Source organism: Schistosoma haematobium, chromosome 3 (assembly GCF_000699445.3).
Source record: "Schistosoma haematobium chromosome 3, whole genome shotgun sequence".
NCBI lineage: Eukaryota > Metazoa > Platyhelminthes > Trematoda > Strigeidida > Schistosomatidae > Schistosoma > Schistosoma haematobium.
Window position 1 is genome coordinate 41252215 of NC_067198.1, and position 12720 is coordinate 41264934.

Here is a 12720-nt window from a genome sequence, read left to right on the forward strand (position 1 = left end):
CACAAGCATGCTATACCTTCTATTCAAAAAGATTTGGGAGGAGGAACAAGTGCCGATGGACTGGAAAGAAGGATACCTCGTCAAGATTCCAAAGAAAGGAGATCTGAGCAAATGTGAAAACTACAGAGGCATAACACTACTGTCAATACCAGGGAAAGTCTTCAACAGATTGTTGCTGAACCGGATGAAGGATGCAGTAGACGCCCAACTTCGAGATCAACAAGCTGGATTCCGTAAGGATCGGTTGTGCACGGACCAAATTGCAACACTACGGATCATCGTCGAACAATCAGTTGAGTGGAACTCATCACTATACATCAACTTCATTGATTATGAAAAGGCATTCGACAGTCTAGATAGGAGGACATTATGGAAACTTCTTCGACACTACGGAGTTCCTGAGAAGATTGTCAACATTATCCGGAACTCATACGACGGACTACAGTGCAAAGTAGTGCATGGAGAAGAGCTGACAGATGCATTCCAAGTAAGGACCGGAGTCAGACAAGGCTGTTTACTCTCTCCCTTCCTCTTTCTTCTGGTGGTCGACTGGATTATGAAGACCTCGACATCTGAAGGAAAACACGGAATACAATGGACAGCTCAGAACCAATTAGACGATCTGGACTTCGCAGATGACCTAGCCCTTCTATCACGTACACACGAACAGATGCAGATGAAGACAGCCAGTGTAGCAGCAGTCTCTGCATCAGTAGGCCTCAGCATACACAAAGGGAAAACCAAGGTCCTCAAATTCAAGGCGGAGAACAGCAATCCAATCACTCTTGATGGCGAAACTCTGGAAGATGTAGAGTCCTTCACATACCTAGGAAGCATCATCGATGAACAAGGAGGTTCAGATGAAGACGTAAAGGCAAGGATCGGCAAAGCAAGGGTAGCATTCCTACAATTGAAGAACATATGGAACTCAAAACAACTTTCAACCAATATCAAAGTGAGAATCTTCAATACGAACGTCAAGGCAGTTCTACTGTATGGAGCTGAAACTTGGAGAACTGCTACAACCACAATCAAGAAAGTACAAGTATTTATAAATAGCTACCTACGCAAGATACTCAACATCCACTGGCCGGATACCATCAGCAATAGCCCTCTGTGGGAGAGAACAAACCAACTTCCAGCTGAAGAGGAAATTAGGAAAAGACGATGGAAATGGATAGGACATACATTACGCAAATCGTCAAACTGCATCACGAGGCAAGCCCCAACTTGGAACCCTGAAGGGAAGCGAAAAAGAGGAAGGCCAAAGAACACATTGCGTCGGATTATAGAAGCAGATATGAAAACGATGAATTACAACTGAACGGAGCTAGAAAGGATTGCCCAGGACAGGGTTGGGTGGAGAATGCTGGTGAGTGGCCTATGCTCCTTCACGAGGAGTAACAGGCGTAAGTAAGTAAGTAAGTATGCTTGTATATATACGTTTTAAATTGTGTTTGTGGGCTCTCTCGTTTTCTGACTGTTTTGCAGAATATATTTTCCATACCAAGCTTGGACTTCTCCTTCTAGATAGCGGGGCTGGAACGCATCAATAGCTAGATTACTGGTCTTTGGTCACTGAGTCTTGTTCTCGTTCGCAGATTAAGTGAACTCGTGAAGCTTCAAACCTAACAGATTCCTTAAGGGAAACGGAAAAGAGGAATGCCAAAGAGCACACTACACCGAGAATTGGAAGCAGACATTGAATCGCAGCTTCAAGAAAAGAGGTTTCTTATTAGTCGTTAGTGTCACTATTTTCTTGCTTGTTACACGCAAGTGTTTCTTCAGGAAACCCTGTGGATATCCCAATCCAATCAACATATTATGAATGTGCTCTAATTCCTTATAAATTTTTTGAAACCAACGTGTTTCTGTGTATTGTTGAAGACAAAAATGATCATCCAGTTAAGAACTTTCACCTCACGGTGGTTTTCAATCTTATATAATTTTCTACGTAATTTCTTGATCCTGATGACAAAGCGGTGTTTCAGAGTGATTAAGATGTTTGAACCTCAGTCACTAGGTCTCAGGTTCGGAATCCGCCCCATCCATTTTGCTTTGATCAATCGGGTAGTATCATTGCCCCTCAATTAGAGTGTGGCTCAAAGTTAAGTGGTCGTATTTGTACCTGTTATAGATGTCTAACATGTTCATTATTTATATGCATGACAGATCTATGCAGTTTTCAAGAGAACTAGTCTTTGTTCATTGTTTGACCTTATTCGCCTAACTCTATGCTACTGTCGTATTTAATTGTTTGAAATATTTGTAACCTTTAAAAAGTCATTTTGAATTCTGTATTTATTCTTTTTAGACAAGAGAGTACAGATTCTGATCAGATCTCACCATCATGTGATACAGCGAATACCGATGTAAATAATCATCCAAGTGGAATACAATCTTCTATCCCCAAACAAATTAATCTACGATCTCCTTTGTTACTGTGTAACCCATTCACAGATACTGATTTTATTGCTTTAGCTCGAGTATTTAGTGGTTCTGTTTATCCTGGTCAGAAATTGTTTGTTCTTGGACCAAAATTTAATGGTAGAAAAGTACGTAATAATTTACAGTCATAGATTCAATATTTGTAAGTGCTTTTATTTGTTAGAACGATCCAAAGTATTCCTCGGAAAATTTCAGAGGGGCCCAGAAAACGCTGGAAATTTTTTTATCCAATCAGCGTTTGATAGAAGCGCCTCAGAAACATGTAGAAAGTGAAGAGTCACGTGTTATATTTCTGAGTGGATAATTACTTATCCTGCTACTATATCTTGTATGGTTCCGGAGACTTCCAGAAGCCCGAAGCCATCTGAAATACTATAAATACCCTTGAATTTCTTTACATAAGCTAACTTTGGAGTAAAACGTCCTTTCCACACTTCTCACCTTTTCTCATATGTTCAAGTTACCCTGTAGATTTTGCATGGGTTATTAGGAGTGTTTGAGAAACGGATTCTAGCGTTCAGCTAGAAGACTTACCATTATAAAGCTGCATAGAACATTCTAATATATAACTAGTTTGATATTCTGAAATTTAATCAGTTAAGTGTGTCTGGCACATTAGTGAAGTTCACGTTCCATCAGGGGCTACAATCCAAATCATTTAGAGTATTTACAACCACAAACATTATTGTCGAGCTAGTCGAGGAGCGATTACTTCACTGTGAGACTGGTTTATGAATGGCATTCAGTCACTGAACTGTAAACAATAAAGTGATGAATAGTTTTCAGTTTTGATATATTGGATTCTATGTTGTCGCTTTGTTAACTGGCTAGTTTCTACAGTCTTTACTCATCAAATAAGTGATAACTAACGCTACTGGCTGGTTAGAACAAAATATCACTGATACGTTCTAACAACAACCTTTGTATCTTAAATTTATCTTGAAGTACCTTCCTTCTTCATGAATGTCTAAATATTGCATTTCAATAGGCTAAAGTTTTTTAATTTATCTAAACATTTTCATATATTATTCAAATTTTGGTTCCTGTTGTTTCAGGTTCACTGAACTAGCCAAGAACAACTGTTTAAATTTTAAAATACCAGTATGCATATCATGTTACATAGAGTAACTTCCATTTTTTTAAGTTTGCTTATTTTGCTGTCAGGTTCCTTCATATCTCTTGGATACAGATCCTGAAAGTCTCCCAATTGGTCCTGTTCGTTTGCGAAACGATGATGAAGATGCTGAAATTTCATTAACTGCAAATGAAACCGGTTCAATTGATAATTTTTGCACATTTAGTCCAATAAATTCTGGTTCTTTACCTGTTAGTCGTTCAGGATCTGTTGGAGGTTCAGGCGAGTATAGATTGACTGGTCCTAAATATTTACGTCATGTTTACGTAGCTTGCGTTGTTCATATCCTTCAGCTATTAGGAGGTCAGTCGGATTTCGTTAAACTTCTCGAACCTGTACCATCTGGAAACATAGTCGGTCTTACTGGACCAGATTTAATAGCTTGTCTACCGAAATCGGGTCTCTTGGTCAGCCGACTATCTCTAGTGTCTTCATTTAATAAAACAGATAGCAGTGAAACTGAACTGGCTCCTGTTCTCCCGTTAGCCGGATTAGCAGTTTGGCATGGGGCACCAGTAATTTCAGTTGCTGTTGAACCTGCATCTGCTACAAATCCTGAAGATGTTTATAGATTGGAACGTGGTCTTCGACTTTTAGATCGTGCTGATCCCTGTGCTGAGGTAAGTTTATTTTAATGTTACTATTTGCTAATAGTGAATTTATCAATAGCTGTAAAAATATAAGTTATATGTTTCATCTCTGACTTAGTCAAGATGTATTTTATGACACTAAAAAAATTCGTTATTGATTTTGACGATATTTAGCTAAGGTTTGTAGTGAGACTATAAATCAAGGAATAAATGTTCCAGTTCACATAAGCTGGATATTTTAAGGTGGTAATTACTACTGACCAAAATGTAGAGCTGAGATAAATGTGAGATTACCGTTATTAGTTGCAGTAACCAAAGGTCTTTCGACTTCTGTTTTATTTTAAGTTCCTTCCCAACATGTTTCACAATGTCATTTGACGTGGAGAGGTGATGTAATGTTGTAAAATTAAGTATTTATTTAGTACTCTTCTTACATTAACCGGGAGAGCCACCAAAAGTAATATACTTCAAGACTAAATAAGTAAATCCTGCACGTGTTACATACGAGTTACGTACATACATATTGCGTGTACTAGTAATGGCCTTATTAGTACAATATACTCTATTCAGTAGATTTCCGTTCTATGAGCTGGATGGTTTGATTGTGAAGCTTTCATTGTTCTTCTGAACAACATTCTCAACACAAATGTCAAATTTCTCTATATAGGACTTAGTTTCTCCTGTCATACAGTTAAGAACGGGGCAAGAAAAACTAAGCTTTAGGAATGAAGGTATAGAATAGTTTTGAACTTGAACATTTAAGAGAAGATAAAGAATAAATATATCTACACCATTTTGACTGATTTTGAGCTATTTCTCCTAATGAGATGGTTGGGCCACGTGTTACGAATGCCTGAACACCGATTACCACGACGTGCAATGCTAACCGGTGTTGGAGATGGTTGGAAGAAAGTTAGGGGTGGCCAAACCAAAACGTGGCATCAGTGCTTGAAGACACTAACTTCTAGTCTGAGCCGTGTTGGTAGATGCAGACTACTTGGTTGGGGTCCGCGTGACTATTGTAAGCAATGGTTGGAGATTCTTGGTGACATGGCTCAGATTCGTTCACAATGGCGTAAGAGTATACACTCCCTGTCTTCCTTTAAACTATGAGATTAAAATCACTTCATATCTTTCTTTCTACGAACTAATTCTTTCTTCCTGTACTATATCCTTATTGCAATCTTGTGTTAATGAGGTATGGCAACTTGAACCGATGCATATGCGTATGCCTGGTTCTACGTTGTAGCTGACTGACTGTCTCCTAATGTCTCCAACTATTAGTTACGATAATCACATAAACTTCAACTAGATGGTCTGAATATACAATTATCTTAATTTAAAATATTATTTTCTCTTTTATCCAGGTAACAATTACAGCCAATGGTGAATATATTATACGTGCTGCTGGTGAAATTCATTTACAAAAATGTATAGAAGATTTAATAAAATATTTTGCACCTGAAGTTGAATTACAAATATCTCCATTTGTTGTACCATTTCGTGAAACAATTATTGATGCATGTAATACATCTAATTCTTTATCATTAATTAGCCTGTCTAATGCATCTTATGAGAAAGCTTATATTCAATTTGAAAGTTTATTACAAAAGTTTAATTTAACATTGAATATGAATTATGATCAATTAAAAAGTCTTCATTTACAATTACCATCATCATCATTATCATCATTAGGTACTACAGGAGATGATGAATTAAAGCCAACTACTACTACTAATACTAATACTGGGGATAATTTAAAATCGATAAGTTGTGGTACACAAAAATTACATAATTTTCATCATAATTTAGATATTAATAATTTTCCTATTAGTATATTTCAATTACCTCATAGTAAACCTGGAACAAGAATATTAATACGAGTTACTGCTCATCCAATGCCATGTGAATTATTAAACTGGATTGAACATTATGGATCTTCAAAAGTTTCTCAATTAATTCGAGCTTTTAAAAGTAAAGTAAGTTGGAAAAAAAGTTCATATATCTCTTCTTTTTTTCCTGTATGAACAAATTTATAGTGCTTTAGTCATTATGAACATCAGCTGGCGTCTGCTGGGATCACCGGGTAAAGTAATAGTGAGGTTAGACGCAGAGTATTAGGGAATGATGGTAAATCCATTGATGAGGTTGTGAATCTTCATCGACTGAGATGGTTGGGTCACGTGTTACGTATGCCTGAACACCGATTACCACGACGTGCAATGCTAACCGGTGTTAGAGATGGTTGGAAGAAAGTTAGGGGTGGCCAAACCAAAACGTGGCATCAGTGCTTGAAGACACTAACTTCTAGTCTGAGCCATGTTAGGAGATGCAGACTACTTGGTTGGGGTCCACGTGACTATCGTAACCAATTATTGGACACTCTGGGTGACATGGCTCAGAATCGATCACAATGGTGTTGGTGCATACACTCTCTGTCTTCCTTTAAACTATGAGATTAAAATCACTTCATATCTTTCTTTCTACGAACTAATTCTTTGTTTCTGTATTATCCTTATATGGAGTCTTTCTTTTATATATTACCACCTCTGAATTAACTACTTTTATGAATCCGGTGTCCATCTTGTTGTGTTAGTGAGGTATGGCAACTTGGAACGATGCATATATGTGGCTGGTTCTACGTTGTAGCTGACTGATTGAATATGAACATCAATAATTTTTGTATATAGAAGAGATTTTTAAGTCATTCATACTTTTTTTTCAATTCAAATTCGAATATACTGATAAATTTATTTTCAATCAGTTAGGTAGTTGTGAACGAATCATAAGGATACTAAAACATTTTTGTGTACATTCCTATGTATTTACGGTAAAAGTATGTATCAAGGAGCAGCTTCAAATAACCGCGACATATTTCCAGCTAGTCTACTAACCAATTAGAAAATGTCTTTTATAAATAGATAGTTTATGAGAATGAAAATGGTAACATTACAAAGTGTGAACTGATTTTACTTAATAAATCTACTAATCTTTTACAGGTTACTCTGTCTGTAAATCGAAACAACCACAACATAAACTAGTCCTTATGGATGCAGATTACCCACCTTTTTAACCTCTTACATGTAACTAAATGGATTTTGAAGAGTCCCCACGTTGTCCTTAGTTTGGGTTAAATACTTAAGATAACGTTTGAATTGGGGTTTTAATCACGAACTGACGTAATATCAAATTGCTCTGTAGCCGCATGTATGAATGAACTTCACTTAAAAGTACAAGAGACGCTATGTGATTAGTTCATCCATCAAATGGAGTGTTACCAGGTTAAGGTTAAAGTGCCTTTGGTATTAAGGGTTTAACGATCAGATTTATTTGCCTGTTATATGCAATCTAGACAGAGAGAATTAAGTATTTGATACGTTCTGCACTCATTTGCACTCTATGCTAGTAAAAAAATAATCTTCTGCATTTTGAGCAGTATACAAAGGTAATTTTACTGTTTGTCGTACTATATAGAAAAGATATATTTCCTTTGTTTCGTACATCACTTGTCCTGATAATCGTTATCAGATAACTCCCAACGATGTATAAATTTCAGAAGACAATACAAATCGTTGACTACAGTTTATTACTGCACAGTATAGTCAGTCAGTAACAACATAGAACTTCGTACGTACGTACATCAGTTCGAGTATGTACAGTATAGATCACAAAGCCACAAACACACGAAGCGAATACCCTCGAAATTGTAAATGGGAACGAATGAATGAATAGGATTCAATAGGCACATATATATATGAGCAAGTGAATAAGTCATCGTGCGATTTAAACAACTAACACTGAAGCTAATAAGAAAAATATGTATTTTCTGTAACCCGTGATCAAGTATACACAACTACAGAAACATGATAATAACAATAATAATATAAATAAATTGTTATTGACCAAGTGACACGATTGATCAAATAAGTCAACTGATGGGATTTAACCAAATTAAATGTATAAAGACTCAAGTGTAGGTAATGTACTCTGATGCAGGTTAGTTAAATTTTGAGCAAATACCTAAAAATTGCGTTCTTGACTCAGATTGACACGTCCCTAAAGTTCTATTACCGTATCTTTTTTGTTTGGATTTAATGGAATACATATATTTTATCCCGTTCTGATTCGTGAAGAGTTGAGTTGAAGCTCATTAATGTCCAATGTATACTAAACGGTAAAAGAATGAAACAAGCGTTGTGCTTGATAATTTGGCTGAAGTTTTTGTAAATCCGTTTCCCAGTGTCCTTGTATTAGTACATATTGAAATATTAGTTAATTACTGCTTAATTTACTTCCTTCCTCTCTCATTCTCTTTGCTCCTTTCAGTGATTAAGCAGAGTTCTATTTCTGATTTTTCACTTCTATTTTAGCCTGTTTTTATCATATTTAAATTTTTCATGTAATTGAAATTAATTCATATCTATCCAAGTCTAACTTCTTTAACAGAAAGATATCTCTCAGGTCGTATTCTTCTTAACTGAACTACTTCTCCCTTTATCATTATTTTCTTAATATTTCACTCTCATACATAATTCCTGCTCATTTTTGTGCTTTTATTATTATTATTATTATTGTGCTCACCTTTTCACAATCTCATTTTTGTTATGTGACCTTTGCATATTTTGGTGTCTCCCTGCACCAACGTTTATATATTCAAAAAAATAATTCACAAAGTAGATCTGTAATTTTGGTTAGCGTTGTACAGCACTGTACAGAGCTTATTATTTTTTTGATCGAACATATCTGGGCCTGGTAGACTTCTTATGGCGATCAGTTCAGGGTGGGACGTAATTCCACACATCGAATAAAATCGAACAGATCACATACTATCCGAAGGTCACACGTGTCGGTCAGATATTATATGCAAATAAATTATTCATCAAGTCATGCTCATCGCCTATATGTTTTTGATAATCTGGGAACCTATAAATATGAGTGAGCCAAACCGAGAAATGGTATCACTCCATGAAGATACTGATTATCGAATTTATTTAAATACATAAACATTGGTACAAGAAGTCACGACATATGTATGCGCCACACAAATCATTCGATCTGTGTGAGAACTGGATTGCTGTCCGAGCGCCCAAACCGAAAAAGGTGATTTTCTTAGGAGGGCCACTTCCCAAGCCTTTGACCTAGAGGTCTAATCCACAAGACAGTGGAGCAACGTTAGGAGATGTAGTCCCATGGTACATGGTGACCAACAATGGGTGCATACGAAATTTTTCTCTCAAGATCCTGGAACCTATGTGCACCATTGGTTTGGAATTAGGGTTATCCAACTCCCCTAGACGTATTCTCCATATCCACCAACCTGTTTGAAGCACAGGGCATTCACTTTTGGTCCTCTCAATTTCATAAACAATATTTCCACCCCGAGAAGGCAGTGAGTAGGACTACCCTTACAATGGCTGTATAGGCTTGGTTATGTGGGAGCATTTGTAAAGGGAGAGCTGACTCTCCCCACTCTCGACTGTACCAGGGCATTTCGGGACATTTAAATAGGTGTTGACAACCTAGTTTAGGTTCACAGGACCATCTTAACCACTGTTTAGATACTTTGAGTGACATGGCATAACATCGTTTGCAACGGCGAAGGCGCATTTACCCTTTGTCTTCTATTAGACTCTGGGTTCCAAATTGTTGTTATACTTTATTCATACCTACTCTTTTCCTCTAATACTACTACGACTGATCCTCTCACTACATCTGCTACTGTGTTATTTACTTTAGTAATTTTATCTCGCTGTATTTCTCTAATATGACAGTTTGAACTGATGCACTATATATATCAGGTTCTACGTTGTATATGAGTCTGATCTTGTGAGAAAAAAAATAACTTTTTTCTCTTTTTAGGCATTAAATTACACTAAACTTTTATCTGAATTTGAGCAACAGCTATCAAATATCTGTTCTCAATTAACATCAAAATGTACTACCGCATGTTCTATCAATTGGAATCAAATAACAACATCGTTGTTAGCTTTTGGACCAAATCAAACTGGACCAAATATATTAATTAGTCATTTAAATACCGATTATTTTCCATTATGTACTGTTTGGGGTAAAAAACTTAATTCATCATTGAATAATTCTACTATACATTTAAAAAATGTAAATAAAAAATCGAATATCAATTTACCAATTATTAGTTATGGTAAAGCATTGCTACGAGGTTTTCAACAGGCCACTTTAAAAGGACCACTTTGTGCTGAACCAATGTATGGTATTGTATTTGTATTAGAAGAAATTGTTGCAGAAAGTTTGGATACATTAAAATTACCAAATTATAGTAGTGACAATACTACTACTACTATTAATAGTAATAATGCTATTTCTCAAGAAAATAAATCGTATGAATCAAATATTAACTATGAATTAACAGCATCGTTACCATTGGAAAATTCAATGCCATCATCTACTACTGCCACTACCTATTCAACTGATAATAAACCGGATAATCAATTATTAAATAATAAATCTAAACGTAAATCAAAACGATTAACATCCATCTCATGGTTAGATGATGATGGTGATGATGAAATTGAGCGTTTTTATCACAGTAGTTCAGAAGAGCTTGACCAAGATAGTGATAATGATGATGAGAATTGGTGTTCTGATTCTTCAAAAAATGAAGATAGTCAATCTGATCAATTGTCTGATGTCGAGAATTCCAACGTGGCTGTTTTACAGGTAACTCTCTCTCTCTCTCTCTCTCTCTCTCTCTATATATATATATATATATATATATATATATATATATATATATATATATATATATGGCTTTTTTAAAAAGTAATTCATTCTATACGTTAAAAACCAGGAGTGACTTCAAAAGGTGATATTCATAGGTTATTAGCACTCGACCATAAATGCCTTCGAAGAATTGCTCAAATATGTTGAGATCATTAAGTAATACCAACTTGAGATTCAAGGCAGTAGGAAAATCGCAGTGATGAATCTTTACCAACTGATGTGGTTTGGACATGTATTTTGTATCTCGCCTACTTCAATGTGCGATGTTTGTGTTGTAGGAGTAGTTTGGAATTGAACAAAAAGCAACAAACAGATTTTTTGGATCGATCCATGAAGTTGCTTACTGTTGAACTGAATCGTGTTAGTAGGCGCGGATCCTCTACTTAGGATCTTCGTGATTATATTCTAACCAATGTTTAGATACGTTGGTTGGCATGGCTTATATTTGGTCGCGATAACGTAGATAGATTCACTCTTTTTCTTCCCTTAGATCTACAGTTTAAAAATTATCTTATACTTTTTTATTTCATGAATCCATTCATTCTCAAACCGTATTGTTGATCCCTAACTTTTCTATTACCACTGATACTGTTACTGCTTCTACTACTTTGGTATCTATTTTGGTAATTTTCTCTCTCTGTGCCGATATGATATCGTTACTTGAAACGATGCACATAAATGCCAAGTTTTATAACGCTTGTAGCTGACTGTCAAACTGATGACCTGGTGAAAATAACTCAGTCTCAGTGGAATAGAAGAACATAATTGAATGTTAAGTAATGGCAAGGTATGTCTAAAACCACGTTCTATGCTTAAGTATCTAGAATCTCGTAATCTATGGATTTCCTTTTATCGGTTAAGCTGTAAAGCATCAGCGGGAACTTAAAAAATATCGATTTGATTACTGTATAATACTGTTGATTCATACTCACAAGTCAATTTAGTCACTTAATATTAGTTATTTAACAAATAAAAGTTTATGCACTAGGTCTTGAGCCACACTTTGTGTTGTAAACGTTCAGTTTCTCAGAAAAAAACCCAGTAGTGTCTGATAGAAGGTTCCGAACCTTCGTCTTACTGATTAAAAACAGAAGGCTTTGACAACCAAGCAAAATGATCCATAAAGTCGATTCTATAGTTCAGTTAGTTGAGTTTTTACTTAATCATGTCCATTATATGTGACGAAAATTATTTCCTGTGTTTACTTTCATTCTTTGGCGTTATCTTTTCCTAGAATCCCGAAACGGAAACTTGTTTTGACACAACCAAAGAAATTCCTTATTGGCAACGACGATCCGACATGTCATGGTTACATGATATTCCACCAGGTCTCTTAACACCAGCTATGACACGAGCCTGCATAGCTGCATTTCAATCCTGTCCATTTCAACGCTTAATGATCGCTGTGTATGACTTGGAATTGCAAGTATGCTTATTAATTATGTATTGAACTGTTTCTATTTCCTTTTTTTAAAGTTTTTATTTATTTACTTAATTGTACAACTCATAATATCATTGTCATGTGCTTATTAATTTACATTCCAGTCAAGAATTAATCAATATAGTCACGAATTTGTTATCCATTTCTTTACACCTTGCTTTCAAACATGAAAGCAAATCAAATAGGAAGGAACATACAGTTTAAACTTATGGAAACCAAATCTAAATTAGATTTACGAATTGATTTATGCACACACTATATTTTAGTTGACATTTCATAATATTTTATTCTTTGATCTTCATTTTCCAATTCATTCCCTTGCTTGTCAATAACAGAAATTTCAACTG

The 12720-nt window shown here is 35.6% G+C and overlaps 1 protein-coding gene across 2 annotated transcripts in view; it reads left to right on the plus strand.

Annotated features, from left to right (window-relative positions):
• Nucleotides 1–12720, plus strand: part of EFTUD1_1 (Elongation factor-like GTPase 1) — a 32542-nt gene that overhangs the window by 16636 nt on the left and 3186 nt on the right. The window contains exons 7-11 of one of the 2 annotated variants that reach the window (XM_051213881.1): nucleotides 2315–2555; nucleotides 3613–4203; nucleotides 5541–6152; nucleotides 10033–10869; nucleotides 12167–12358. In XM_051213881.1, coding sequence (XP_051069896.1) covers nucleotides 2315–2555; nucleotides 3613–4203; nucleotides 5541–6152; nucleotides 10033–10869; nucleotides 12167–12358 — 2473 coding nt within the window. Of the gene's footprint in view, nucleotides 1–2314; nucleotides 4204–5540; nucleotides 6153–10032; nucleotides 10870–12166; nucleotides 12359–12720 lie in introns of both variants that reach the window. The other variant, XM_051213880.1, reaches the window with a different exon arrangement.